We start from the raw sequence: 27,068 nt of genomic DNA, 5'->3' as shown, positions 1-27,068 counted from the left end.
TCCAAATTGGAGAACAATTTAGTGTAAAGGCGCCATCTCCTGACGGAAAAGCAAAATTGCCGGCTGCGCCTTCACTGCGCGTCGTACCCGCAGCCTGCACACGTAGACGCGATGACGTAGCCAAAGGAGAAGGAAGCGAGCCCGCCCAGTCTCCTGCGCGTCAGTACCACTGATGATATTCTGTCAAAATCCAGATGCCGTTCAAACAGCGGCCAGCTGCGTGAGAATGGCTTCAGCAAGGCTTCAGATAAGGCTGTAGCTCAGTTTAACGTCCAAACAGATGACAAATAAAGGTGAGATGAATAATGAATGTTGGTGTTACACCTGTGAAAGCTATTCATCTTTAGGAAGACGGCTAATGGTCTGTTTATTGAAAACGTCTCGTTAATACTTATATGCAGTTTGTGGCGTATCTGTCTCGCTCAACATGGACTGTATGCCAATAGTTGTTCTTCTTATTTATTTATATTTCTACTTTCCGTCGTATCTCTGTTTTAGTGGTGTCTAGAGATGAAAAAGTGTCAGCTGGTGTTTTTATATTTGCATACAAGTGAATATTTGTGATATTTGGTGAACACGACAGATTCCACAGATGTGACCACGCATCATTAACACAAAATAAGGATCATTATAGAAATGATTAATGTGATAAATGGGCACAGTACAGTGCTATTTTTTTTTAGGTATTTCACATGCAGTGATTTGTATAAACATTCACTCGAATTTAAAATAAACTCAAGTTACAGTGAATAATAACAATTTCAAAATGTTTCTGTGAAATGTTTTGAACCAAAAGATAAATTTGATTCATACAGCAAATGAAAATACTTGGAATGATAATGTCAAAAAAATAGATAGGGCATGTTTTAAGCACCTTTAAAAAAAATTGCACTTGGAAACAGTGGCGTTTTCAGTCCTATATAATGTGTTTATATTTTATAACACAAACTCCACACTTGCCCTTCCTATGAGTGGTCGCACTCTCAAGCTCGGTCCTTTACTGGAGACGGACAGAGATCTCTCATATTGTTCCTCTTGAAGTTTTTTAGAGTTTTTCTTTGGACACTGGCAGACAACTCAGCAAAGAACCTGTTTGAATCGCTATCTTTAGACACTTTATCACCAGCAGTCTGTGACAGGGACGTCATTTGTTCCCATTTCTTTAGTTGCATCCACAAATAATGCCAAAGATAACAAAATCAGATGCATAAACGAAGAGTGGCTCAAGACGTTTACACAGTACTATGCAAGCACAATATTCATCTCGAGATGATAATCATCTTACTATAGAGAGCGGTCCTTTGTTAATATTCGTATCCTTGGTAAGACTAGTATAGAGCCAAGTAATATAGATATTATCCCTGCAAGCAACACCTATAACTTGTGTATTATTTGAGTTCAAGCGGTGGAAAGCAGTCGTCAACCTAAAGATGAGGCGCTTGTCGAGGAAGAAAGCACTGAGCCTGGTGAAGGAGCTGGACGCCTTTCCCAAAGTGTCGGAGAGCTACGTGGAGACGTCGGCATCCGGAGGAACAGGTGGGACTTCCCGCTGAAAAACAAATGACGAGACAACAGTAACACGGCAGAGGACGAACCGGCTCTGATCATCTGTCTCCTCCACAGTGTCACTCATAGCTTTCAGTGCCATGGCACTTCTGGCTGTCTTCGAGTTCTTTGTTTATCAAGATACGTGGATGAAGTATGAGTATGCAGTTGACAAGGATTTCTCAAGGTGAGTTATCGTTATTCACTCATTCAATTTGAATTCATCACACGTGCTTGCATTGCTTATAGTTACAGTGTAAAGTAAAAAGAATGGTCCTTTCTCTTGATTTTAGTAAACTAAGAATAAATGTCGACATCACGGTCGCCATGAAATGCCAGCGTGAGTATCCCACCTTCTCCGTCACTCATTAATGTGCATCGTTTATGTAGAAAGGAGTCGGTTAACGCGTGGATTTCATGTCTCTAACTGCAGATGTGGGAGCAGATATACTGGACCTGGCTGAGACTATGATCACATCCAGTGGCCTGCAGTACGAGTCTGTGAGTGAAGCACGTCTTCAAACATGAGTTCTGGGCTGAGTTGTTAAAAAGCCGGTTTACTAAGGTGTTGCTCATCTTTTCTGCATCTCATCTCCACTTGTGCTTGATCAGGTTATTTTTGAGCTGACCCCACAACAGAGAGTTTGGCAAAGGTAAGCCAATTAAAAAAAAGTCTAAATGCCTATATCTCTGTCATATTTACTTTCTGTCTATATTCCGGTTTTATTTGGCATTGTAAAGCATAATCAAGGTTGTGAAGCTTGCAGACTAACTGATAAAGAAATATTGATTTTTGTGGCCGTGGAAAGTTTGGCACCTCGGTTTTTAAAACCATGTGGCGAAACTGAAATAAGTAGGTTTGGTGTTCCTCTTCCAAAAACAGCTTTTGAAGTAGTTTCGCAGGCACACGGCAGGTGGTTGCAGTGACAAATTCCCACACAACTACATTCCCGAAGTGCGAGACCATCTGTTCTTTCTTCTGCAGGACTTTGCATCTCATACAGAGCAGGCTGAGAGAGGAACATGCTCTACAGGAAGTCCTATACAAAACTCTACTGAAAGGAGCTCCCACCGCTCTGCCACCACGGTCAGTGATAAAACAGCAGGTGAAGAATTAAGCTACGCTCCCGCATGTTGGGGAGCCTCTAATATACAATGCTGATGGCCGAATGAAATCTCGTGAATCATGGCTTTTTGCAGAGAGGGTGCCCCTTCGGAGCCGCTCAGTGCTTGCAGGATTCACGGACATGTCTATGTTAATAAAGTGGCAGGAAACCTACACATCACTGTGGGAAAGTAAGACACGATTTGAACGGTTAAAAAGACGCAAACAGATACAGCAGGAGGTTGTAGTGTTCCCTCTCGGGATCCAGCGTCAGACTGTGTGAAATGGCATCATAACATAGAGCAGAGACACTAATTTTCTAATGCTAATACTTGTTTTTTTTCAGGCCAATTCACCATCCTCAAGGCCATGCACACATTGCAGCATTTGTGAGCCATGAGTGTGAGTTAAAGCTTGCTTTCGTAATGATGTTTATTTACTGTACTGTGCTGCAGCATTATTTCGTGTTATCGACTTCGGACGACGCAGCTGCAAGATAAATCTTTGCTGCCATCTTTTAGAAAAGAATAAACAAAAATAAAAAGATATTGTCATATGGTTGCACTAAAGTACTTATATATATGAGTTGAGGGAATTATTTCTAGACATCCCCATGAAATCAAGCTGATGAAGAAAGCCTTTCTCCCATTTTTGCTTTGCAGCGTACAACTTTTCCCATCGAATAGACCATTTATCTTTCGGTGAGGTGATCCCAGGCATCATCAATCCTCTGGACAGCACATTGAAAATCACTTTTAACAGTAAGTTAGTGCAACCCAGCGGTAATAACGTTTCCAACCATCTTGCGTGGTCCATCCACGCATGGTCACTGCTGAGTCTTTGATTTTTCCACATTCATCCACTGCAGATAACCAGATGTTCCAGTACTTCATTACAGTGGTGCCCACCAGACTGAGCACGTACAAGATATCTGCCGACACACACCAGTTCTCTGTGACCGAGCGAGTGAGTATTCAGTACAAAAACAAAAAAAAGACTTAAAAAACCAAGGAGCATTTTGAGGGATGGATGGAGGATGTCAACAAAGCCTGAGATGATACTATCTCCTGTGCTGCGTGTTATAAAGGAGCGGGTGATAAACCACACAGCAGGCAGTCACGGCGTTTCCGGCATCTTTGTCAAGTACGACACCAGCTCTCTGATGGTGACGGTCATCGAGCAGCATATGCCGCTGTGGCAGTTCCTGGTGCGACTCTGCGGCATCGTCGGGGGCATATTTTCCACAACAGGCGAGTCCACTTTACCCTGGAATCTTAAGTATTGTTTTCTATCAACAGGACCATTACAGCCATATTCTGTTACACTGGAAAAGAAAAACATTCAGTGTTCTTCAAAATGTTGCCCGCAGATAAAAGTCGTATAATCAAAGATGACTACCAGTAGTCTGCTAAATGTCTTTAGATCTTGGCATGATACAATAATCACCTCATTAACAAAACTCTAGTTGTGTTTAGATATCAGGGGTTTAAACATGCTTCATATGTCACTTTTTTTCATTACACGCTTTTCCATTACAGAGGAAAAACAACGTAAAAACACTGCATGAAGTGTTGTAATTTTGTTTGACTTCAGGCACACTTTCTCTCCAAAGCGTGTTCATTCAGAGTTTTCTTCTTTAAAGGCATGCTTCACAGCCTTGTCGGCTTCTGCTTTGATGTCATCTGCTGTCGCTTGAAACTTGGAGTCTACAGGCCCAGAGAGGTGAGCCACTCTGTCCCCCATCAGCGGTATTTCTGCTCAAAAACAGAAAGAACGCAGCTCTCTGTGTGAAAGACCTAACAGACTTAACTGACTCTGTTCCAGGATGAACAGCTACACAACCAGATGAACAATCTGAACAACCACCAGACTCCTCTGCTGGCTGAGAACGCCGCTTATGAGTAGCTGCTACACAGCGAACATCAAAAGTGTCAACTCCTCAGAGCTTCCTCATCCCAGTGGGACACATTCAAGCCATCAGATATCTTGTGTTTTGTTGTGATTGTTTAGTTTAAGAAGTTTTTCAGCAGCGTAGCTGATATAGCCCACGCATATCATTGCACTTTAAAGAAAATGTGAGCCACATGACTGCATTATTATCGATTCAGTGGCCATGATTGCTAGTACTAAAAATAACCAGATAGCTTTTCTAACTGTTGCGAGTCAGGTTTGAAGAAGATGACAGCTGGCAGAGAAAAAGAGAAACATACAATCATGTATTCTGTAATGTGCAGTGGTTTAAAGGTGTGCCCAAGTTGGAAAAACAAAGTGAACACCATGTGTTTGTAAAGCACGCTTTATGGCTGAAATTTGTGAGTTGAAAAAAAAAATCCTGTAACTCTGAAGAGAAGGAATCAGCAGAAGGCAAGTGTAACAGACACCAACACAGTTGCATTTTTTAATCTAGTTTATTTTAGTTTTGCAAAGACTTGAGGGGGAGGGGGAAACACAGGTCGTCAAACAGTTTGCAAATGACACCAGAAAGAATGAGATGACCGTGGTTGTGTTGTGTTTGCTCCAGCCTGTCGACGGCGCTCCGTTGTTTAACGGACACGCAGAATAGCCGAACTCCACACGGACGACAGCGTTAAAATAGCCCTGTAGCTCTTTGAGGAAAACCTGACGAAATCGCTTCATCATGCTGGCCTTGTGCGAAAACAGCTACGACACCAGACGTGAGCTTTGCATAAACGTTTAGTTTTGTCCCTTTTGTTTCCTGGTAAAGGCTCAGCGTTATTATTTCGTCAAGCCTTACAACACACACAATACTGCACAGCTTTCCTAATTCGTTTAGTAAAAATCAGACTTGCCTGCCAAATTTAATACTTTTGGTAGACAGAGGGAAGCTCTGTGGTCCTGTGAAAACACAAGCAAAAATCAACAGTCAAATACAAGTTTTTGGTAGTTTCTCTGTACAGAGCGGGGATCAAGGAAGCCAGGTGGGTCTAAACCACAGGCCTATCCCCTACCTAGCACTGTCATTTCTCCCCTCTGTAAGGCATGGCGTTCCACACAGCTTTGTACTTGGTCCACTAGTTTTCTTTTTTCTTGCATTTAGGTGGCTCATTTGTAGCTGGGATTATGCAGATGATACTCCAAAGAATGATTAGAAGACGGATCAATCTTTCCACAATAGCTTCATAGTCACAATGGGCACAGTCTTAAAACCTGCCTCTCCTAACAAGTCATACCGAACAAACAGTTGACCAGGTAACTGCACCACCTTCACACATGTTAGCCTCTAAGCTCTGCCATGTGCTGGGTACCATGACGACACCTTCCCTGGTCATGCACTGCTTTCCTTTGAGCTTGTCTGGAATTTCTTAAGCTCCAGTTCATGCTTCATCAAGTCACAGTGGTAACCATTTGCTTTTCTCATGTCTCCCAGTGATATGTAAAAAAAGGTAAGGATCATCTGATGACACTTTCTACTGTTTAAAATGGTGTTTTTGTAGGAAATGCCAAAGTCTAAACCAATCTCGATATTGCAGCAGACACAACATTTGTGATTGAGGACACAAGCAGAACTAAGAACGTCATATGGAGGTTATTTTTCTGGTAATCTCGACTGGAATGTAGCTGATGGTTAAAACTGTGACCGACATTTAATGTCTGTCCCTCAATCTTTCAGGGACCTTTTCCCCAAGCTTGGTCCCTGACTCTGAACTAAAGCAATGTGAATCACTGATGCCAAACTTATCTATACGGACCCACTCCTCCTAGATGCATCATAATTCTCCAATTGACATTTCTGACTACTGCACTATTTATATTCATTACCCCAGCCTATTTCTCCTTCTAATTCAACTCCTGGAGAAAAATGTGCTAATGTTTTAGGGCTCTTTCTCTTAGAAAGCTTGGTAAGGACCTGTTGAGGAACATTGTACAATATGTACTAGGTTATATAAATAAACTTCACTCTGATGTACTCTTATTTATATATACTACACTGCCAAGGTCTAACACATCAGCCTTTGACGCAAGTATAAAGATGTAAAAGTAGTAAACTTAGTTCAGTATAAACTGCTGTACAAACAGGCATAAAGTGGATGAGCATTCAAACAAACAAGATATACTGATACTATTGTTTGTGATCATAAATTAGCGACAACCTCAACAGCAGAAAGGGTGGCAGATCTTCATGTTTCGTTGTCTTGCGTGGCCCGATTTTTTTTAGTTTTAACGCTGCTCTCAATAAGTGACAGAGAACCACCAGTGAGCCTTGAGTGTCATCTTAAAAAAAAAATCAGTAGACGCACATAATGCAAGACATAGTACATATATCCAAATCACCTGTGTATTAAAGAGAAGAATTGGAGATCCTCACAGTACAAAACCAAAACAACCGTATAGAAACTGTCCTCCTCTGACGCAATGCTGCATTTCAAGTATGAAAAGAAAAAATCATCACAAGGCAAGGCGATGCAATTAGATTCAAGAGGGTGAAAAGAAAGTGGAAGTCACACAAAAGGCTGAATTCTTGCATATATAATTGGCCACTTTGAAGAAAACAGTAGGTACAAAATGAACAACAACACTTTTTTGGACGGGGTTTGGTAACCGAACAGTGCAGGTACTGATGACAGATTTCCAAACTAAGCAAATAAGTCATGGCTGGTCGACCTCTTCTTTTTATTCCCTTCCTTCTGAGTGGTTCACTCAGCTGCAGTCCTCTTGTGTAGACAAGCCCGGCTTATCCACAACGACAGGGTCTGAGTCTCGGATGTTGTTTTTCCTGCCGACAGCTAAAGGTGAGGGCTGCCGTCGAAGCGGAGAAGAAGACTCAATTGGTTATTGTGCTGGATGCACGGAAGTAGGAGAGGAACTTGAAACAGAGGCTGACCACAAAGTACCAGATGTTTCTGGCCATCTGGGAGCGTGCGATGAATACCCGCCAGATGAAAACGACTAACAGTGTGTTGAAGGTGTAGCGGATATTCCTCAGCCTGGGAGACGAGAAGAGAGAGGAGGTGTGAGGCAAGTTTAAAGCCTTAAAACACAGAAATATAGATGACACTGAAACTTGAACCATGTAAAGGTCTTTGCAGGATTCAAAAGTTTAGGTTACCCTGGTGGAATTATTGTTACTTTGAACAGTTCAGTCAGAACAAGATGAGCGGATGTCCAGATGGCATGAAAGCAAAGATAAACATTCTTCAAAATTTTAGTCAAAAACGGCATATTCTTTTTGTTTTGAGCTGGTTTAGACAGAAACAGGCAAAATTATCATTCACAAATTTGGGCTTTTAAAGATTTGACCTCTTATAATTTGTTTTACAAATAACCTTTGGGCAATCGCAACCAGTTTTAGAAAATATTCTACTTCCATAAACCTTGTCCCAACAATCATCAGGCCGAGGAGCCTTTCAGCAGCTGCCTAACACTTTGAAAATTAGAATAAATCATGTCAACAAAGCTGGGGTAGCTTAAGAAGATCGCAAAGCATGATCAGGCGTCTGTTTCCACACACGATTGCCTATGAAATATCCCTTACTGGCAGTAGAAGAGGTTAAGTCTAAGGCCTGGAAGACCAAGAAAACTTTCCAAGAGAGTTACTCAAAAGTTTGTTAGAATGCTAAATCAAATCCTTCATTCGACTGCATCACAACTGCAGGAAGATTAACAGACTGTGGAGGGACGTCTGCAGTACTGTACATCAAGACAAAATTCCTGCAAATGGACAACACAAGTCTGATCAATTTCAGAAACTAATTCAGCTGGGGACAGCTGATTTTAAACTTGAACTTCTTGGTCAGAATGAGTGTGTTTGGAGAAAAAGGACGTAGAGTTGAATAAAAAAGGAAAACCTCTCTAACTTGCTTGCTAGTGACGCCATCTTTATATATGTTGGAGATCAGCTCATCTTACACTTACATAGTAACAAAACTATCATTTAAAGTTATTTACGCCCTGACTGGAGGTTATTTCACAGATATGCACCGGTAAACCATCTCTTTACTCCTTTGTTTACGTTGCCTCCTCTTGTTGACTTACTTCCTCAGATGCTGCCTGGCAGCAGGAATGTCAGACATGTCTTCATTCAGGACGTACTTCTTGGTGCCGATGCAGTAATTCTCAATGTATTCAGGCCAGTTCAGTTGGCGCACATCAAAGTTAAAAGCCTGGAAAACACACACGCACAAAAAGCCGGGGCATGTTAAACACAAAGACAAACACAAGCTGCTATTAGTTGAACTTAAGAGTATTTATAAAGTCCCACTCACACTCACTAGAGGGAGCAATTATCTCCTCCTTTTTATAAAACATTGTATTTCCAGAGATTGAGCTCCCTCAGGACTAGAGTTAAATTAAGACAAAAGTGCCTTTTCTGGTGCATTTTACAGTTAATTTTACCGGTGCCTTTAATAAACATAGAGATCCTCTTAGCATCGTGGCTAATGGAAGAACTTTCATCTGAAATAAATTGTAATGAGCCATTTGTGTTTTATGGAGGTACAGCAATAATCCCACCTTCCTGTCCTCGGGGGTCAGCTGGCTCATCAGCATGCTCATGTTGTCCGAGCCCCACTCCCAGTCCTGGCTGCTGAAATACTCCAGCAGGCCGATGGCCTTGTGAAGACGATTGAAGATGCGCATCATTCTGCAGCGAGGGATGAACGCGCGTTACAACATGGATTCGTTTTACTGCCAATATCAAGACCAACACAGAGCTGCCTTGCTTTGTCTTACTGTGGCTTCTGTCCAGACAGACGCAGGAAGAGGTCGTAGATGAAGGCCGGAAATTTGTGGCTGACCAGGATCCAGTACTGGTTGATCAGGTAGTTGGAGGTTATGTTGGCGTTGGGCCTGCGAAAAGCCTGCTCCAAGGGGTTCCTCTTGAAGGACGACATCACGTGGTGCTCTGTGAAACCAGGAGGATGAGAGAGTTGATTAGAAAATAAAACCCATCATAAAGAATTTTAAAATTTTTTAATTTTAAGAACAGAAATGTCTATTTGTTTCATGCTTAAAAAGAGACCAGTGTAGCCTTTTTTTTAACCCTAGCTTTTCTTGGAATAAATAGAAATATTACAACAATCATAAATTGAATACATAGAATATTCTTTTTAAACGCAGAGGATGAAAAGTGACTTTGAGAAACATCTCTTCGGAAATATTCAAAGAACAGTAGGTATTTATTTTTCAGATAATCCTGTGCTTAACTCTGTGACACTTATGTAAGAGTAAAACAGGCAAAAAGTGGGGCTAACAATGAGGTTTTTCCCCTTCCACTAACGAGAAACCAAATAGGTAAACACACAGATGCACACAGATTGGGGGTTTTCTATGCAAGGATCATGACTTCCAGGAACCCCGGCCGGCCTAAATCATGACACTCAGGCACGAAGTGGTCACTCCTGCTGCCAGGCAGAAGCTCCTCCCCCACAATCCAGCAGTGGCCATTCACAGATGCGAGAGCATCCATGTGATTACAGACATTACATCACACCCAGCATGCGAACTGGGCCTTGTAAGGTTTGTTTCCATGGCAACAGACGTGGTGGTTGCAGGGGCCGAGATGACCAGATCTGAGGTGACAGCCAGCTGTGGCCTGGATCCAGGCAGCCTGGTTGGGAGTATCTCTGCTAACCTTGAGCCGCTCTCAGGGGGCTGCGACAGTTGTGATAATAAAAAAACGGAGCAGGAACAAGCAGCTAGACACTCCTTGTTTAATCCTTTTCTGAAATGCACAGTGGAGTAGAAACTTAAATTCACTCCTGAGGGGGCATCTAGTGTTATCCTCTGATCCGACTGTTTTATAACTAGCCTCATCTGAACCAGCGAGACTGCAGCGCACAGCTCTTCTTGCATGATGCTGAGCTGCAGTGATGAGGTCTAATCCTGCCACGGGCCATCTGGTAGCAATTTCTGTGGCGAAGGGCGTGCGTTTGTTAATCTGAGGGTCCCTTGACATCCGGCCAGTCGGAGGGCAACAATGAGTTTTCACTCTTCACAACGCAATCCCTCTGCTTCTCTCAAAACAACAACTGCACTAACATATTGAGGAGTATCTGAAGGCAAATGGCCTGATGGCATAAATTCTGTTCAGAGGGATGATTCAGGGTTCAGGTTCAGTCCCCATGTGAGCTGCAGATTTATCAATTAGTCGTTTTAGAAATGCTGAGTGATTGAAATGAGTATTTCACGGCCAATCCATTTGTCAATTTTTGACTGTTGGGTCATGAACTGTTGGTCAGGAACACATTTTCCATCATATAATGATAAAATGAACAATGCATTCATGAAAAAAAAAGAAAAAAAGAAAAGCGCTGGTGGATCAAACAAGAATAAAAGTTACTTATCTCTACTTACAAATGTACACTATCTGTTTTGTCAGGTTGGTTAGGAAGAACGCAGTGTGACCCTTATTTTGAATTAAGCTATCTTTTTTTTCCAGTTGAACTCTTTGCGGTTAAATGGGCAAAACGTTCCCTTTTTCAGAAATCCTAATTAACAATCTAAAAACGACATAAAACTAAAAGCTCACCCACATCCCACCATCATCTGCCTCTTTCCAGCAGGTGGCAGCTGCTCTCCACCTTAATCTTGTACCAGACGACGCCACAACTACGCTGCACTACACAACGGCAACATTGTGCCACAGTGCCGGCTTATTGATTTGTGATGACGAAAGCGCACAGAGACGACGGCACTGCAGACCGGAGCAGACAAAACAGGTCCATAAATATCCGCCTGCAGCGACAGGTTTCTGTTGCCTTTAAACCAGTCAAACAGTGTACTCACCAATCTCTCCCCAGTGGAACGGGTTGATGCCGCCGGTTGTGCAGTTGTACACCAGGGCTGTTTTAGGTCTGTGGGATGTGGGAGATGAAGGTCAAAATAACGTCTTATCAATCGACATCGGTCCAAAATGAACAGACGCTGTTGTTCATAACACACCAGCAGAGGAAATAGAAGAGTATGACATCGATTTGAATGTTTACATCTGAGATGCTAAATGAAATCTTTTGGAGTTTCTTAGTAGACTGAGATGGGAGAGGCTGAACTACATTTTCCAGCCACATTGTTCCCACTCTGGAAAATCTGAGCCAGCGAATTTTGGTGATGAAATAGTGAAGCCGTGAGTAAGATGTTTCCAGTGGGAACCTCCATTGTAATAAGGGAGGTAGCGTAACCACAAGAATGTCAAGGTTTTAGATGAACCACTGTACATCAATTTTATTTAACTTTGGTGTATTTTAGAAAAAAAACGTTCATTTAAGACATCTTAAGATGTCTGTTAAGATAAGATCACTGTTAACTTAATCTACGAAGTCAGGAATTCCTCTTCCAATGGTTTTAAAATCTCTTGTCACATAATATCGCATAAAGAGAGGTCATAAAAATAACTTTCCCTATTCAGTGGCGTGTTTGCGACATTGGGGGCTATAAAACAGACAAACAAACTTTCTGTTTCAAGTCTCAAGATAAGAAGCGTAGAAAAGATTTTTCCCATTACTGTACATGCAGAAGCACATTCTCTCCAACTTTATCTCATCTCACTTCATCCTATCTCATAAATACTTGACCCAACATTATTTGTCAACCTCTCTTCCAACTCAGCAAGCTGGGAAACATTTAGCTTTTCCTCCTTAAAACATTCCAAAAAGTAATGACGATAAAGAATCTTAACTCGGGTGATCAATCTGTACTGGCCCTCCCCTATCTAAATCACATCCTGACCCTTCATGCCACGGTTACGATGCAGTCAAAACAGGATCTGAAAATCAGTTGGCTCTCTGTAATTGAAACTCTGGTTTACGTCTGGGAAACGACACACTTTACCGATTTGAGATTATTAGAAAAAAAAGGAATCAAAACGAAGTCCAGTTAGAGTTTGTCGGGAGTTACCTGAATAATTCAAGACTGAAATGAAAAAAAAAAACAAGTTTTGAACAGGAAGCTTACTTCACCAATTTGCTAAAAGAACCCCCCCTCCCCTAAAATGAGCTTTCAGTTTCAGAGTGCTGACTCGCCTGTGCACGGCGGTGTACCAGCCAGCAGCCAGGGTCAGGTTGATGACCACATCCACAGGGATCAGATCAGCTACTGCGTCGTTGTTGGCCCTCATAGTGCGCAGGATTCCCTTTCCCGCCTGATCGCAGAACGACATCGTCTTAGGACTCCAACACTACATGATGACTACAAGTTTTAGGAGTCAAGGTGAACATGATTACTCACAGCTATAAAGACTCCACTTGGCCCGTTGAAGTTGTCGATCCAACCCTGTGGTGTGAGAGCACAGAAAATCCTCAGAGAGTCGATTACAGCCCAGAGACTGAAGAGACATTGAGTTATAGATTGCATCAGCTACACGTGTGGTTGTTCAGGGTTATGTTACTTCCTGTGGTGGTCGTAGTGGGAGACAGGGGAGGCTGAGTGGCAGTGACAGTCTACTTCAATAAGACACCATTAAAAATGGATGAAGCGACTGTTAACAGACCACTGCAGCTTCTTCTGTGTAGGACTGAGGACTCGGTGGGTTATATAATAATGTGCTCCGGTGCAGCAAAGAGAAACAGGCTGCTGGTGCTCAAGAGGGAAATTTGAACTGAAATTCGCCTCATTTTCTGGTTAAATGAGAGATTTCCAAAGACAAACGCTCACAAAGTGACAGACTTCGCTGCGTATTTTGCCTGGAAACACATCACACACAAGCACAAACAGAAAAATAAGCTGTCTCAATCTAATTTCCTCACAGCGCCCACTGGCACGGGCTGCCAAGGCGAGTGCACGGCCAAGCGTGAGTGGGGCCTTTTGAGGAGCGGCTGCCATGCGAAGCTTACAACTGCAGGCTGGGCAGAGCCAGGAACTGACGTCACAGTCCCAGCACGCAGACACACAAGGCCTACATTTCCTGATGCCGCATAAACAAGTGCTTCCCTGTGTTGTTCTGGAATTCTGGTAATGCAGCAGCCTCTCTGAGTTTAACAGTAAACAAGCTTCATATAAACACCAAAGTTAACCGTTACAGCTTCCACAAGCTCAAGAGGACAGCAACTTATAATTACTGTTAACTAATAATCCGTCAAATATTCATGTGAATGATCACAATGAATAGGTGATATATAGATAAACTGAAATGAATGCATAACATAAAAACATTCTCTAGTTCAAGCTTCTCCAAGGAATTGATCCTGAGGTAATAGTCAACTAAATTGTGACTGTTTTGGCTTATGTTTGAGGTTCCAGCGGCACTGGAAGTTTAATTGTTTTTATCATAAATTTCAGCCAAAAGAGCTAAAAGTGCTGTCTCATATTTCATATAATAAATTATTAAGAAAACAGCAGGCAGTTGAATAATGAAAATATCCAGTTTCAGACTTAATGCAATATACTATGATATCAAATAGTATGAATTCCTGCTGTTTAACAACAATCAGTCATTCTGTGCACCAGCCGGAGCCTCAACCTCAGATACTAAAAGGCAGCTTTGATGTTTCACATGCAGTATCAGCAAAATAGGACTTAAATCTTTAATGCAAGATGCAAATTTAAAAAAAATGAAGGATCCCTGAAGCAGCAGGCATCCTAAAGGCAGCTTAATCATGGAGAGATGGCGCCGTTCAGCTTTAGTGTTTAACTCATAAAGGCAGCTGTTATATGCATATGCACTCCTCTGCACACTTCAATATACCTTCCTCTCAGTTGAAAACACAGGTCTAATGCAAAGATATATTAACTCTTGGCCACTTAAATGAAAGTCACAGGGGAGCAGTAATGAGCCATAGAGGATTAAGTCGATCAATATCTTAGTTTAGTTAGTTTTACTGTGGTAGGAGGACTCTTGATGAGCAGGGGCTCAAGATATTGACTGGGTCATTTGTGGGCGTCGAAAATGTTGAACAGCTTTCACCACGGGCAGTGAGGGGAGCTACAAGCCTCACTGTTGAGCTCACATTGAGGCTTTTCAAATCTTGTCTCGTGTTAATCACCCACAACAGTAAGCAAACGTTGCATGCCCAAACACCGGCACTGCAGCGTAAGATAATCGCGGCGGTTTAGCTGTGCTAGACAGAAAAAAGGAAACTGTTCAGTGGACTCACGGGGAAAGGCTCCTGCCAGCTGGCTCCCACAATGGAGGGTCTGATGATGCCAATGTTGAGCTTGTCCTGCTCCTGCTGCACCACGTACTCAGCCAGGGCTTTGGTGTAGGTGTACGTGTTGGGTCTTTCGCCGATGAGCCGCGGCGTGATGTCCTGCACAATGCCGTCATCCATCCACCTAAAACGGAGAAAAAAAAGAGGTAACCGCACAGTTTCTGAGAGGTGATTTACCACGATTGTCTTTGTCAGGGTCGTTTTCGCTGAAGAACTTTATGATACACTCAAACAGATGAGAGCCTATAAGCACGGTGTGTGGACAAGCACTTTGGCAGCGCAACACGGTTTTTATTTTGAGCTTATTAAGAAATATAACATTTAAAAAAAGAAGAAAAAAGCAGGCTGCGCTGCCAAAGGAGGTTTTGAATTACAAGTAGGAAATAGAAAGCAAAAAAAAGCAATTACAAGACCATCACAAAATTTTCCTAAAGAAGTGAATACCCCTTCCCCAAAATGACTGATTAGCCTCATCCACACCAATGAAAGAATAAACCAACCTCTAAGCTTTTCTGTCACTGTAAGATGACAGATGGACTTTTGCAATTCCAAAAACTAACAATCGAACAAGAAAACTTATTTTTCCCCGTCAACAAATGTGTGTACAAGCCTTATCTCACTTAATTAAACTACCTTTTTTTCTCCAAGACTTTTTACTTGCTCATTAGATTCCACATGATGATATCAATCAAACTGAATGAGAATTGATTCTGTGTCTTAGCGGAGCAGAAAACCGCCCTTCATCCACTCACTCAAGAGACTCGATGAGCTTCTTGGGCTCGACGGGCGGCGGATAGATGACCTCCTCGATGTGCCTGCGGTTGCAGTTTGCGTAGGCAGTGGAGATGTGAATGAAGGCCTCGAGTTGGTGCATCTGCTGGGCCAGGCTGAGGAGCTGCTGCGTGGCGATCACATTCAACTGCAGGGCGTGTCTGCAGGACAGTGGAGAGACGGCGTCAAATGCTGCGTGAACTGGCATGTGTGAGGGAGGAGACGGTGTGCAAAAAAAACAACAACAAACAAATGAGTCAGTGTGGGAGGGGAAGTTGGTGTGTGCGCTTTGATTATGCATGAGTGCATATTTGCTCCACTGCTAATGTCTCTGAGCATTTGCGTGCTTTATTTGCGTACGACTCAGCGCTCCGTCCTTATGATAATGTGCAGACTGGCAGGAATTTTCAGAGAGTAATCTTAAACTGCAGTGGAATGACAACAAGACATGAAATCAAAGAGGAAGCAGGGCGATGATAAGTAAGAGCTGGAGGGGGAAGAACGAAAAACCATCTCCTATTCTTTGCAAATATGCTGGTCTCAGTATTTTTCCCTGATCCCTCATTCTACCAGAATCGACTCAGATTCACTGTTCAGCTGTGTTCTGCAGAGTGAGGGCCAAACAGCAACATGATCTAATATCTCACACATCTGTCCTGCGAGATACATGCTGCTCAGCTGGAAGAAGCAAACGCATTGAACTGACTTTAAGTTCTAGTTTAGACTAAAATGTTTACAAAAAGGCAACATTTGTTATTATAAAAATAGCTACACAGCTGAGAAAAACCATGGATATCCTTCCTAGCCCAAAAAAAAAAATAAATTTAGGGTCAGTTTAACCAGACTGAAACACAAGATATGCTGCTTAAAAAGGAAGCCTCAGGTTTACAAGGTATGTGCGTGATGGTGGGTCGTGGGCGACTGGTCTGGCTGCAGGAATCAGGTGTGTTTAGGTTGGGAGCAGCAGTGTGGAGTAAGCAGAGCGGTGACCGGAGAATAAGGACAATGATTAAATGTAGATGAGCTTTGAGCACGGGCGTGTTATCTTTGCACTAAATTCTGCGACCATATGCAGGGCGTCACGCCAGCAGGACGGTCAGGAGAGACTGGACGCACCACTGTGTCTCGTTCCTGCAGCTGAATCATCGCCCATCTGTCTTTGCTGTCCTGATTCACCGGAAAACTCCGGATCATTGTAGCTCAAATCTACAAAAGTACAATCCCAAATACATCGCTATATATGCAACGTTAGAGCGTTTAGATCACCTCTCTGATTTCAGTTTTTATCATTTATCATTATTACTTCTATTACCATTCATGGTATTAAGCTACTACTGCCGTTACTATTACCAACATACCATATTGGCAGTATCGTCATCAGACTAGCACAGACATAAAATGACTTAAATGAAAGAAAAATAAAAAAAAATAAACAGTTATTGGTTAGATTCATCAATAAGTAATCATTTTGATTAGCTGCGGCTCTAATTTCTCCACTCTTCTTAGCTTTCTCTTCCAGATCTTTCAGACTAATCTGAGTGGATCATTAAATTCTGATAGCCAGACTGCTCCTCTCTCTTTCTCCATTGTTCTTCTTCAACAATGGTGCCCCAGTCGCAATTCTCAGTGAATTCCATGTTACTGTTACAGAGGAAACAAGAAGCAGAAAAAAAAATATCTGCTTAAACAAACAAGATTGATCCGTTAAGGTTGGATAAAGCCCTGAACTAAGTCGCCTGATTTGTGTCACCGCACTGCTTACGAGGCTGCTGCACAAGAATGATGACTCCGAATACAGAGAGGGAGGCGCAGTGACCATGGGAGCCAAAGTCAGATGAAGAGGGCTGAAAAGAGGACATAAAGGCCACTTCGTGGGAACAAAGATGGGCGAAGGCAAAGAGCGCAGACAGACAGGAAGGGCAGTGTGAAACCCAGCGGGGCAGAAGAGAAGTGAAAGCAGTAGCAGGTCAATATGGATCTGAGTGGAGAGCAGTGAAGCAGGTTTCTCCAAACAAAGCTGTCGCTCAGACCATCCCGCCTCAAAAATGCCCATCTTCAAAGAGCCCTAAGACTAGTCCACCTCAGGTAAATATTTATCTCCACACAAGCCACTCTTTATATTATAATCACCTCATCATTATGCCTTTTTTTTCTGCCCCAAAGCTGAAGCATCCAATAATGAAATGGGATATGCTCTCTAATTCTAGCGCCCTTTAACTGTGTTCAACCACATATTCTTTTGATTGTTTTTTCCAGAAGCAAATGATCAAAGCAGCTCGTTGTTGATGCCGATTCTTACAATTCCTAAAGCTGTTGCTGACACAGACACAAACTAAACTGCGGTTTGATTAAAACCGGTTGTGTAACAAACAGGGTGGTGCAGCATTCTTCCTCCACTTATGACAACAGTTTCCATCTCAACTTCAGAGTTGTGTGTCTCAGTCAGTACAACTTCACCTTTTTTTAGGAGTGGCTCTACTGTTTCATTGCATCAGATCTTTAACTGAGTATCTTGAAGAGCGCTCTATAAATAAAACCTATTGGTGTCTTTATCAAGGCCTAATTATGGCTCTCACCAGAATATATGGAGTCACTCATCAAGTAAAAACGTTTCTGACGAACAAATTCATTTCATTTTTCAATATCAAGTCACTGTAAGCATCTTACAATATGGTCTAAATACTGTGTTTCAACTGTGGTGCAGAACAGCCAAGAAGTTTTTCTATTATCTGAGAAACGGTACGGAGACTGAAAACGCATTTAATCTGAAATATTAACAACCAAACGTGTGATGTGTGTGAAATCTTCACGTCAAGTCAGACACATCACTGGTGTCATTATGGCCTTCACTCTTTTTGCTCTCCGCACCCATCAACAGACATTTATCTTTATCCAGCACAATGTAAACAGATGGCTCCAGCTTTCCTCAGACCAGCGCTCACAACCAGATCTCTGTGTCTTTGGTGGTGAATAGTCAGAGCGTTCTCGCACTAGATCTTTAGCTTTAGCACAAACTGACAGAGAGCAAAAACAATACACTCTCTCTCTGGCCCACTGTGTCCCTGAGTAAGCTTGAAATGGTGAAAAGTAAGCTGTGCTGGGAAAAAAACGTCATGACATTATATTTCAACTGTTTTCTGACTTTGTGTCAATGCAACTGCTTTGAAGCAACATTTTGATAATCACATCTGACAGCTGTGACGAGCGTAATCAACTGAGTAAATAATTACACAAACATGTCAGTATCAGGCTATGCGGGTTCAATCTAATCAATCTAGTGTTACATAAAAATGATAGGATCTTCCCAGCATGGAGGATAGACCATAACACAATAATATACCTCCTCCTCCTGAAAGATTTAAGAAATCATGGCAACTAATCATCTGAATTATATCCTATATGAGTTTAAGGGATGTGTGCATCTTCCTACATATTTAGTAGTTTAAACAATAGTTTCAGGCTCGATGTATTTTTTTTAATTTGATGGAGTCTGCTACAGTTCATAATGGTTATTTAACATGGATATTACTATCTGCACTTTAATCTTGTTTGCTGTTGTTGTACTCGGTGCTGACTGTATTAGCTTCCAATCGATGCTCTACAGATGTTGCTCGTGTTTTCCTCCTCAGAGAAACTTACGTCATCGTCTGACGCGGGAATTTCCCCTTTGATTCTAGAGTCTGCAGCAAAACTTGCAGTCCACAAACTTTTACTTGAAAATTAGGCCATCGACCAGTTTCTTGTACATTTAAAATCGATCCGGAGGCCGATATAATGACATCTTGAACATTACCACCAGGGTCTGATTTGCTAATGGACACCTAAACCCCACCAGTGACAATCTCAGCACCAGCTCCACCTTGAAGATAAATAACACATCTTACTATGTTAAAAAAGCTAGTTTGTTCAACTAGATTTTTAATACACGCCATGGCCCCATGTTTAAAGATGGAGCCATTTGTTGTTTGAGAAGTTGTCACGCTGTTCTCAAACTGCCTTTTAAAAACTTTATTTCTACACATCCTCATCCTGCTCCACTTCCTCTTCTCTGTAAAATCAATGAAACAATTCGGCCTGCTCAATGAGATACACATCCTCTGGACTTCGCTTTCTTAAAAGGAAGTTCCTTCTACACGGAAAACGAACCCAGCCATTAAAGAGACACTTTGTTCACACCTGAGGAAGCTATTTGTCGCAGTGGAATGCCAAAAAGCTCCCGCCGGCACTAAATGTGTGAATAACTGCAGTTGTCGTGTAAAATAGGAAGGGAACTTTGTGCTACGCAGAGAGGAGAGGGTGTTTGCACTCGTGCTTAAAGTCAAGCTGATCCTCACTTGAGAGGCTCGTCGAAGCGGATGGTGGCGGCGCAGTGGAAGACTATGTGGATGCAGGCGGTGAGTTTCGCCACATCCTCTGAGCTGATGGCGAGGCCCGGCTGCGTCAGCTCGCTGCTGATTGGGATGATCTTCTGGTGGAAATCAGGGTTGTCCTCTCTTACTCGGTCGAAAAGCTGCCAGACACGACAAAACACAGAAAGACGTCTAAGTTTGAACCGACTCATCGGGAGAATTAAAGTGATGCTGGACAACAAACGGAGCGCTTCACTTATTTATAGCTCTGGTCAAAATGCACTAGGGCTGGAGGGAAGAAGTATTAGAGAGACTCAAATGTTGACAGCTAAACACTTAAACAGCATGTCAAGCAATGCAAATTATCTCCAGTAAGCAAGCACAGCAAATGTGTTACTTTACATAATTGCTGAAGGCAAAACAAAACACCAGCGCACCCTTTTCTGTTCCACTATCACGACCAAATGTGCTTCTGATGTGAGGAATTTACATTTTATATTCTGAAAGTAAAAAAAAAGGACATAAAATAAGTAATTCTAAATGTGTAGCATCATTTTGCCACCGTGGGCGACTCTTGCTTGTTGGGTCTGTTGTTGGTCTTTTAGCTGTCCTGCAGCCAAAAGAGAAAAGTCAAAGAGGACAAAGATTTGCGTTGTGATGGAACAAAAAGAAGTATTACAAACTAATAGAGCTCTCCAGTGCAGCTCCTGTTTGTGCTTTTCACTCCTGACTGTTTGTCTTTCATAGTTTTTAACATTTGGGATGAAATCTGTTCAGCCAATCCGCATTTGACCTACATACAGCTTCATCTGATGGCTAGTACTTTTTTTTTTGAAGGACTGCACCACAAGCTAGCTGCGTTGGTTATTTACCCAAAATCCCTCACTCAGTGTACGGATGAGAGCTGCACAAGCAGGAATGAACATACTTACATGAATCATGCATAAGTCAATACATAACCTGCCCAAAGTTGTACAATTGATACAGCTGAATTCCCAATAAAGCTGCTGTCGTTTAAACATGTCTTAAGTTTTTCCTGGAAACCATTAGGACTAATTGCTCAACTGTGCATGTAACTACAGTGAATGGAAATATAAATCAATTTTGGCCCCGATTGGCAAATATTAACACATTTTCACAAAGGTTGCTTTGGGAAGATAGTGTGGGAAAGAAAGAATTTCTTTTGGCCATTGTGTGCTATGAGTCAGACTGAGGAGTGTTTCCTAATAATGTCTTACAGTAAACACAGCGCACACACACACACACACACACACACACACACACACACACACACACACACACACACACACACACACACACACACACACACAAACACACAGTTCAGTGAGTCAGCGCTCGTAAGTAACTGCCCCATTGAAGAAATAAATGCAGTCCCTGCTCTATACATAATACTATCAGGGCTATACATTCCTACAACCTCCTTCTGCCTGTGTAGATTGAGCTCTATACGTACTCTATTTTATTCACAAAGAAATGTGTAACCCAGTACAAAGCCCTGCTTATGTGACATGATTCCACCTGTTTATACTGGTGTTTGCCAATTGAGGGCTGCGGATTGACATTCCAACAGGGAGAGGGGATTATGTGAACTCTCGTCTGGATCTACATGCTCATGGCTCACACAGACCACAACCCACGCAGCCTTTACATCCTGCAGAGAGCCGAGCACGAAGCCTCCGTGTCGTGTCACGAGACGCCGACCCAAAGCGGCAGAGTCATGTGTCATATTTCATCATGCATGCTGCTGCTTTGCCCATTAACATAACTAGCAGCAAAGCAGCACTGTATAATTTTAACAGATAGTCTCTAATGGCATGAGAAAGAAAAAAAGGTGGGGGTGGGGAAGTGGAGGGATTGCCATCGGAGTGCGTGTTATGAAACTGCCGGCCTGTGTGTCAGCTGTCCGACTTAGCGGTTCTCCCTTTGTTGTGGATGACAGATGTTGAATTAAAAAGCTTCCAGCAGCTGTGTATATTCATATTATAGACTCTATTCAGCTCTATGCTTTGTAATGCGTCTTCTGCAGATACTCTACAACAAGCTTCCCATATCAGGCAAAAAGCTCCAATTTGCAGCATTTCATGTCATAAATCAGAAGAGTTTCTAATTGGTGGAGAGGGGTAAAGGCAATATTTTCTGCTCGACAGTGTGGCATTGCTGTCGGGCAATGCAAACATTTTTCCCAACTCTGCTTTAGGCCAACAGCCGGTAATGACAGAGACTGGCAGTCTGCAGAGAACAACAGCAGCATAAGAGATTCACTGTGCAGCTTCCTAAAAAAAAATTAAATTCCAAAAATATCAAACTTATATTTGTTTAATGGCACAGACTGTTCCCTCTCTACTCTATGATTCACAGAGGCGTTGATGTCATTCAGTGACCTCAGTTTAACTTCCTCTTGAGGGCGTGTAGCTCGGCAACAATAAACAAACCCCCCAGAATTCATCGGAGGCCTGGCCAAATTTCCCACAAGTTCGTTTGGGGGAGTGTGACGAGGAAATTTTTTACTGAGAGTTTACCCTGAAAACAAATCCAGACTCTTCTCATAGCCCGGAGTGCAAGGTCAGCTGAAAGAGAGCTGGAACAGAGGAGCTGTTAAAAAAAAAAAGACGAGTGGGGTCTCTGATAGTAACCGGTCCTCAGTGACCCAAAACTGTTTTCACAAAAGTACAAAAGTGATTACCAGGCTACAAATCACCTCTGTGGTGCAACTCTATTCTGAGGTCTGCAACAGCAGCTGAGGTTCAAGCAACTAGTGCAAACTCAGCAGTAGAAATAAGCTGAATGAAGAACTGCTTCAATATTTCAAGAAACTGATTGAAAGGAAAGTCTTAGCCACAATATGCTAGTGCTTCAATACGATTTGGGGAACTTACAGTTGTAATGAGACTACGGTGCGTAAGAAACTGAAAGGCAGTTCAAAATATATATATTTGAAGTTAGTACATGTGAGTTTTCGGCAATATTCTAAAATGCAAAGTGGGGTTCAGTGTCAGTGTGGACTGGGGAAGCTTACATAGTTACAGCAGCTGCCTGTCAGTGTAATATTTAAATAATGAGCACTTGAGGAAATTCTTAGAATGGTATCTGTTCTGATGAATAACCATGAGACACTTTCATCATGATGTACACGCATTTGTGTTTTAATAGAGGTTTCAAAAGGGACATCTACAGAGATTAGTACAGCATGTGAAACCAAAAACTGAAGCACACGATGGCGTGAGTGGTGGGTAAAAAAAATCTCAACAGCAAACCCTTTCAAGCTGGCTCGCCATCCTGCTCGCCAACTGTTTAATGCCTAGAGCTTAAATCATCTTTGCTAACTTTACTGTGAGTCATTAACCATTTTGTTTAACATGACTGACATGAGGTTTAAGAGAGACTCCAAACAAAGGGAAATGATTTATGCAACTGGACTGAGGTTAAACAGGATGCTACAAAAACTCACCGACCCCTTTTGGAGATACAAAGTGGCATTATAAAAGGGAAGGTGCAGATGCTAACTGGTTAGCATGCTAACTCGTCTCTACATGGTTTGTTGACACTTGAAATTTTTAAACGATCTTTAAACAATATTCAGTTTTGCCACTATACTTGCATTCAACTAAAAAGCCTTGCCATTGAAAATGGTGTTTCCGTTTTTTTCCCTATTTCAGTTTGACTTTAGCTACAAACCAGAAATACAAACAAAACTATTCGAGCTAAATTGCCAGCATCTTGGAACCAGCTGGTAGCCCCTCTGCCTTTCAATGCTGTTGCATACTTGAAAGATAAAGGAAAAAAAATCATACAACTTTTCAGTGTACTCTGACAACAATTCACACCAAAATTGTAGCAAAAGTTGGACATCCAGTCTGTCAAAAATATTTCTGAAGCACCTCTAAGCCAACGTCGAGTTACATAAACACCCAGAGCGGAGAAAGTGCACGAGGGTCAGAGGGGTGAATGAGGCCGTACGATGTGGGCTTCAGAGAGCTTTTTGTTTCATGCGCAGGCAGAGACTGGCATTGTGGGATTGTGCCGTTGTTCTGTAAAAGGCTCTTTGGATGAGAAGTGGTCTTGTGCCAGCCTTCCACCGCTCGCATTTAACACTGCACCCTTCTCCCGCCCACGGGTGTCAGTGAGCAAACTGCCTTGCACAGGGAGACAATAGTCCAGTTTGCAACTCCGAGGGGAAAGACATCACCACAGCAGTTCCTGCAGTGTAAGCACAAGTGGTTTTTGTTGTGCAACTTGTGGTCAGTCAAACACAGTCACAACCTAAGTCACGACAAGCAACCATCAACGTCCGTTAACAAGTGAATTCCCGCTTATTTAACCTGTAGAGGTGGCATGGGGTCATCACTTTTCCTTCCTCAGCACTGAGCAGTCCCATTTTTAAGACCTTGAGGGCACTAAATCTTCCATCAAGAGTGCTTGTATCAGCTGCTGTGTGGACTTTGACAGTAACCCAACACTAATGGCATTTTCCTTTCAGCCAGCAACTTGAGATGCCATTTAAACAGCCTTTCTTCTCACTGACTGCCCTTTAGCTGGACTCCACTCTTTTCACAGCCCCCTGTCCCTTAGAGCAAAGGGGCGGCTGTGAGAGAAAGAGAAAAGCAAAAGTCGAGGAGAGAGGCAGACAACTTGTGAGAAATGTTTGAGGAGGTGAGAGTTTTTGTTGTGGTGGGCATCGTCCGAGAGGGCAGTGGTACCAGAATATCCGGTCACAATATGACAGTGTGAAGCAGAGCTAATGATGGCCGTGCCCTTCACATCTGATACACTGGTGGTCCCAAGATGCATCCACAGCCCCCCCCTTTGGATCTTTTAGAATATCCAAATACATGTCACTACCTTTCTTCCCTCACTCTTTTAGCGGTGACTTCATCAGTAAACAAGTCAACCCCCCCCACCCCCACTTTTTTTCTTCTGAAATGTCTTAAAAAATCTTTAAAAAATTTAGCTTCGGTCTGCACCTTTCCCTGCTGAGTACGTCCGACTCCACCAACTGTAGATGAACAAGCTGGAAAAAATTTACAGCAGCCAGGGAAAGTCTGCCAAAGTGTGTCAGAAGGAAGCAATTAACGACAGTACCCTCTGCGCTGACCTCCATTTCCTGGCATGTACTGTCTAAGTTAGTCAAATCCTAGGATGTGAGCAGGATTAATGACAAAAGAATGTGTTACAGCACTACAGACAGAAAGAACGAGGAGAAATAGGCTCTACTCGTGGTGTGGAAGATGCAAATATGAAAAAAAAAAAAAAACTAATAATAATAATAATAATGATAATAATAATAATAATAATGATCTCACGTACCAGCGAGGTTCTTTTGTGCCTAAGGATTAAATTCTAGGCTTGGGGAGAAGTCAGCAATGCAAGGACTCTCATGGGAAGCTGTGAAGGAGGACAGACATGATGAGCCTGCAGGGCTGTCAGTATGTCAAAGACTGAAAGGACACATTTCAACTTTTCTTCACCCCATCTTCAATCAGTCCCTGTCCTTGCTTCCCTAAGAGCCTCCCAGGGGCATAGAGACAGATCTGAGCATTCTGTGTGCCACTGCACTTTTCTAATGCTCGTCCTGAAAAAAACCCATCTCACAGTCTGAGTAAAAAAACATTTTTGAAACATTAATCTCCTGCTTTCAACTGCTGAGTCTTGCTTATGAAAAAAAAAAAAAAGCTCCTTTATGCTCAGAAAATGTGTCAAATGTAAGGGGGGGCATAACACGGGACCAAATGTTGTGATACTGCCCTGGAATCATGTTCATTTCATGATTGGTCCACTTAAGACAGAAAAATGCAAACTCTCCTCTTCCAACTTCAAATCTCTCAGCTTCTTAAAAGTTTAGGGGATTGATCAGGGATTGCAGTAAACAGCCTGTCAAAGCAACCTAATGGAAAAGGAGGGTTTTCTCACATGTGCCTCTGCGCTGTCCCTGTACACAACTCAACCGACAAGATCAATATGAGCAAAGTGAAAACATTTACAGTGATAGCTAATGTAGAGTTTGCGGCCGATGTTTGGTATGCAGGTTAGCTTCTAGTCTTTTAGATGATGATCTAATATTGAGCAAAGGATCATTTTATTACCCTAAAAGAGCATATAGACAGAAATGAGAGATTTCAAAATGAGCCGCAGGTCTTTGCTCTAAGTAAACACTATTCGCTCACACACTTGTACCAGAAATACCACGTTCATTCAGCAATTACAGCATTTCCACAACAACATCCTCCATTCCTTCAAGTCCTCATTTTTGAGAGTGACGCTGACAGACTATCAGCAGGCATCGAGGTGAACAACACAGCGAGTGCCGTCTGTCCAAGAAACTGTCTTTAAAAACAACAGTGGGGTACTTTCAAGCAAATGTTCTTAATAATTATAGAATAAAAAAATCATGCAGAACAGCAACAATGTTTTACACAATATGATGAGAAACTGCAGACGGGGAAGCATAAGCACAACACGTCTTTGGAAACTGTGGCAAAAGCAACAGGGTGAAAACCCTGAAAACATCTCAGATAGCTTCCCGCCACAAATCTCTGTTCATCCTGTCTGCAGACGGAAAGATGGCACAACGGAAACTGTGCACGACGGCAACAATCCCCAGAAGCCCAGTCTTCACAGCCCTAAAGACTTCAACGGTTGCATTCAATGAGCTAATCAATTTCATAAACTGGAGTTAATTTGCGGCCTAATTATATGCAAAAGCGCTGTTCCTCCATTCGCCCACCTCTCTGGGGAGGATGATTAGAGTTACGGGTTGCTCTCAGCCTACTTGCCTGCTCCATGCACATGCCAAGAAACCACAGGTGAGTGAACAAATGCCACAGACTGAAAGTGACAACCCATCTCCTCAAAGCTTCGGTCTCGTGCAGGATTCGACACAGTAAATGCCGAGTCACCCCGCTCGCTCATTCCAAAGGTCATAGTTATGACAGAGCTCGACACGCCTTAGACACACTGCCATGCCCAATGGCACGCTTTAGATTTAGCTTATGAGAAATTAATCGGGAATGAAATGTGGGCGGCAGGAGGTATTAACGGTTAAGGAAGGAATCTCAGCAGCTCCACAAGTGGAGACACAGACCTCCTCATCGGGGCCGACAGGAATCAATACATCTTGAATATTTACACTGCAGGAAAGATCACCTGGCTGTGGAGAAACACAAGAGGAAATCAATACAA

At 42.5% G+C, this 27,068-nt stretch overlaps 2 protein-coding genes across 3 annotated transcripts in view; one reads left to right on the top strand and one right to left on the bottom strand.

Annotated features, from left to right (window-relative positions):
- Positions 1-139: 139 nt before the first annotated feature.
- LOC142385248 (endoplasmic reticulum-Golgi intermediate compartment protein 2-like) lies at positions 140-6,707 on the top strand. Of its 2 annotated transcripts, none has more exons than XM_075471600.1 (14): positions 140-293; positions 1,404-1,536; positions 1,624-1,732; positions 1,839-1,885; positions 1,979-2,046; positions 2,158-2,198; positions 2,531-2,632; positions 2,746-2,841; positions 2,997-3,052; positions 3,313-3,411; positions 3,519-3,616; positions 3,738-3,900; positions 4,293-4,372; positions 4,475-6,707. In XM_075471600.1, the coding sequence occupies exons 2-14, from the start codon at positions 1,431-1,433 to the stop codon at positions 4,553-4,555; spliced, it is 1,146 nt and encodes a 381-aa protein (XP_075327715.1). In that variant the 5' UTR covers positions 140-293; positions 1,404-1,430; the 3' UTR covers positions 4,556-6,707. The 2 variants fall into 2 exon arrangements, with proteins under 2 accessions (XP_075327715.1, XP_075327714.1); XM_075471599.1 differs by having other exon boundaries at positions 1,398-1,536.
- The window catches only part of LOC142385247 (fatty acyl-CoA reductase 1), a 46,823-nt gene continuing 24,794 nt past the window's right edge, over positions 5,040-27,068 (bottom strand). Inside the window, exons 3-12 of the mRNA XM_075471598.1 lie at positions 19,857-20,032; positions 15,504-15,683; positions 14,698-14,875; positions 12,833-12,877; positions 12,628-12,746; positions 11,396-11,463; positions 9,341-9,512; positions 9,122-9,251; positions 8,645-8,772; positions 5,040-7,596 (exon numbers count right to left, since the gene is read on the bottom strand). Coding sequence (XP_075327713.1) covers positions 7,434-7,596; positions 8,645-8,772; positions 9,122-9,251; positions 9,341-9,512; positions 11,396-11,463; positions 12,628-12,746; positions 12,833-12,877; positions 14,698-14,875; positions 15,504-15,683; positions 19,857-20,032 — 1,359 coding nt within the window. The 3' untranslated portion in view covers positions 5,040-7,433. The remainder of the gene's footprint in view (positions 7,597-8,644; positions 8,773-9,121; positions 9,252-9,340; positions 9,513-11,395; positions 11,464-12,627; positions 12,747-12,832; positions 12,878-14,697; positions 14,876-15,503; positions 15,684-19,856; positions 20,033-27,068) is intronic.

The sequence above is a fragment of the Odontesthes bonariensis genome, chromosome 8 (genome assembly GCF_027942865.1).
Source record: "Odontesthes bonariensis isolate fOdoBon6 chromosome 8, fOdoBon6.hap1, whole genome shotgun sequence".
NCBI lineage: Eukaryota > Metazoa > Chordata > Actinopteri > Atheriniformes > Atherinopsidae > Odontesthes > Odontesthes bonariensis.
The sequence above is the reverse complement of the archived record's forward strand: the minus strand, read 5'-3'. Positions and strand labels throughout refer to the sequence as shown.